This window comes from Corvus brachyrhynchos, unplaced genomic scaffold (genome assembly GCF_000691975.1).
Source record: "Corvus brachyrhynchos isolate BGI_N302 unplaced genomic scaffold, ASM69197v1 C12021585, whole genome shotgun sequence".
Lineage (NCBI taxonomy): Eukaryota > Metazoa > Chordata > Aves > Passeriformes > Corvidae > Corvus > Corvus brachyrhynchos.
Genome location: NW_008245891.1, coordinates 1 through 2,019, shown reverse-complemented (window position 1 = coordinate 2,019; position 2,019 = coordinate 1). Strand labels below are relative to the sequence as shown.

Below are 2,019 nucleotides of genomic sequence, written 5' to 3'. Positions count from 1 at the left end.
TGGACAGACATGTTGCAACCAGAGAATGGAGCTGATGCCCTTGACTGGGACATGCTGTCTTCCCTTTCTCCTCTCAGGAACGTTGGAAGCAAAAACATTCAAAAAGCGCTGTATGCAAATGAAGCTGACACAGACTGATGTCCGCGGGAGTGAGGACTGTCTGTACCTGAACATCTGGATCCCTCAAGGGAGGAGAGAGAGTATGTGCTTGGCAGGGACCTGGGCAGGAGATCCCCACCTGCCTTTCCTGGGCAAATTTTTCTGGAGCATCTCTCAGCAGTTATGGTCCATAGTGGGCAGGTGCTGGGCAGTGATTTTCAGGGGGAAAGGTGGCAACTGTGTCAGACAACGTCCCTCACCTTCACCCTGTTGGGAGGCTCAGCCTCTTGTGCAGAGCAAGGCCTTTTTTGGCCACGGGCTCTTACAGAGCATCAAGTCAGCTCCTGCCCAGGTGGAACGATGCTCAGGGAGGGGGTGAGGGGATGGAGGGGCAGCACCTTCCAGCTCTGTCGGGGCTCACTCTGCTCCTGTTCCGCTCCTCCCAGTCTCTACCAAGCTGCCCGTGATGGTTTTTATCTACGGTGGCGCCTTCCTAGTCGGGGGCAGCCAGGGAGCCAATTTCCTGGACAACTACCTGTACGATGGGGAGGAGATCGCAGTGCGGGGCAACGTCATCGTGGTGACCGTCAACTACCGCCTGGGGCCGCTGGGCTTCCTGAGCACCGGCGATGAAAACCTGCCAGGTACCTCTGCTGCTCGCTCTGTCCTGGATGCCCACTTTGTGATTTTTGCTGTGCCCCTGCTCACTGGTGGATGATCTCTCTGTCCTTCAGGGAACTACGGGCTCAAGGACCAGCACATGGCCATTGCCTGGGTGAAGAGGAACATCAAGGCCTTTGGGGGTGACCCAGACAACATCACCATCTTTGGGGAATCGGCCGGTGCCGTCAGCGTCTCCCTGCAGGTCAGTTGTCCTTGTCAGACCAGAGCAGAGCCCCTTCTCTGTCAATCACTGAGAGTGCCCCTTGGTACTCATCTGCTTTCCTCCCCACCTGCTGTCTCATGAACGTCCTGCCCTGGCCAGGACAGCAATGCTCAGCCTCAGTGCTTTGTAGCAGCTCCTCCTTCTTCAGCTTCATCAGTCCCACCACTGCAGCCACGTGTCCTGGGAAGAAACAGCCTCTACCTTCCATGTCCCCCTCCTCTGCTCCTCTTCTCAGCATCTCACCTTTGAACTTCAAATCCCAAGACTGCTGAACACCTCAAGACCTGGCAGTTTCCCTGGGACACGTGCACGACCCGCAAGGCCATCTGCCTGGTTTGGCAGGCTGTGGTCTCCTCAGGAGTTTGTACCCAAAACCCTCTTGTCCCCATTTTGCCCCCCAGACGCTGTCTCCGAAGAACAAGGGCCTGTTCAAGAGAGCCATCAGCCAGAGTGGGGTTGGGGTGTGCAGCTGGGCCATCCAGAGGGACCCGCTCTTCTGGGCTAAAAAGGTAACGTGCAAGTCTTGCCTGAAGGACTATAGAAACCAAAAAAGCAATTCCCTAGAGGAGAGCATGGCTAGGAAGGGATTGGGCAGGAGCTGTGCCAGACAAAGCTGTGGAAAGTCACTGCTTTGAGATTAAAACCAAATATAATCTGTCTCTATAACAATTACCCCCAGATTTGGGAGGTAACGCTAGGATGTTTTTCTGTCTCTTCTCCTGCAGCTTGGAGAAAAGGTGGGCTGCTCCACAGACAACACAGCCATCTTGGCCAACTGCCTGCGCAGCTCTGATCCCAAAACTTTGACACTGGCCTACCACCTGCAGCTGACCAACCTGCCCAGTAAGTCCCCCAGCCTGTGCTCTGGTCAATCACCCACCCTGGGCTCCCCAAGCTCTTGGCAGGACACTGGGTTGACTGCCAGGAGTGTTGAGGTGATGCTTGTGCCCTTCAGAAAAGGGATAATAATGACAGCTCTTGCAGCCACCTTTCTGCAGGCAGGTGCACATTGCAGCAGATGAATGCTGCCCACC

At 55.5% G+C, this 2,019-nt stretch overlaps 1 protein-coding gene across 1 annotated transcript; it reads left to right on the top strand.

The window, feature by feature from the left end:
- Window positions 1-10: 10 nt before the first annotated feature.
- Window positions 11-2,012, top strand: LOC103623071 (bile salt-activated lipase-like). Its single transcript, XM_008642106.2, has 5 exons — window positions 11-200; window positions 546-743; window positions 834-964; window positions 1,387-1,494; window positions 1,711-2,012. Exons 1-5 carry the CDS (start codon window positions 26-28, stop codon window positions 2,005-2,007), a joined length of 909 nt encoding a protein of 302 aa, XP_008640328.2. The 5' UTR covers window positions 11-25; the 3' UTR covers window positions 2,008-2,012.
- The last annotated feature ends 7 nt before the right edge of the window (window positions 2,013-2,019 follow it).

Bases quoted from the DNA above. Each gene is read 5' to 3' on its own strand.
- LOC103623071 (XM_008642106.2), top strand. From the start codon at position 26: ATGGAGCTGATGCCCTTGACTGGGACATGCTGTCTTCCCTTTCTCCTC. The intron at 744-833 runs GTACCTCTGCTG...TCTGTCCTTCAG, and splicing joins CGGCGATGAAAACCTGCCAG to GGAACTACGGGCTCAAGGAC. The intron at 965-1,386 runs GTCAGTTGTCCT...TTTGCCCCCCAG, and splicing joins CCGTCAGCGTCTCCCTGCAG to ACGCTGTCTCCGAAGAACAA.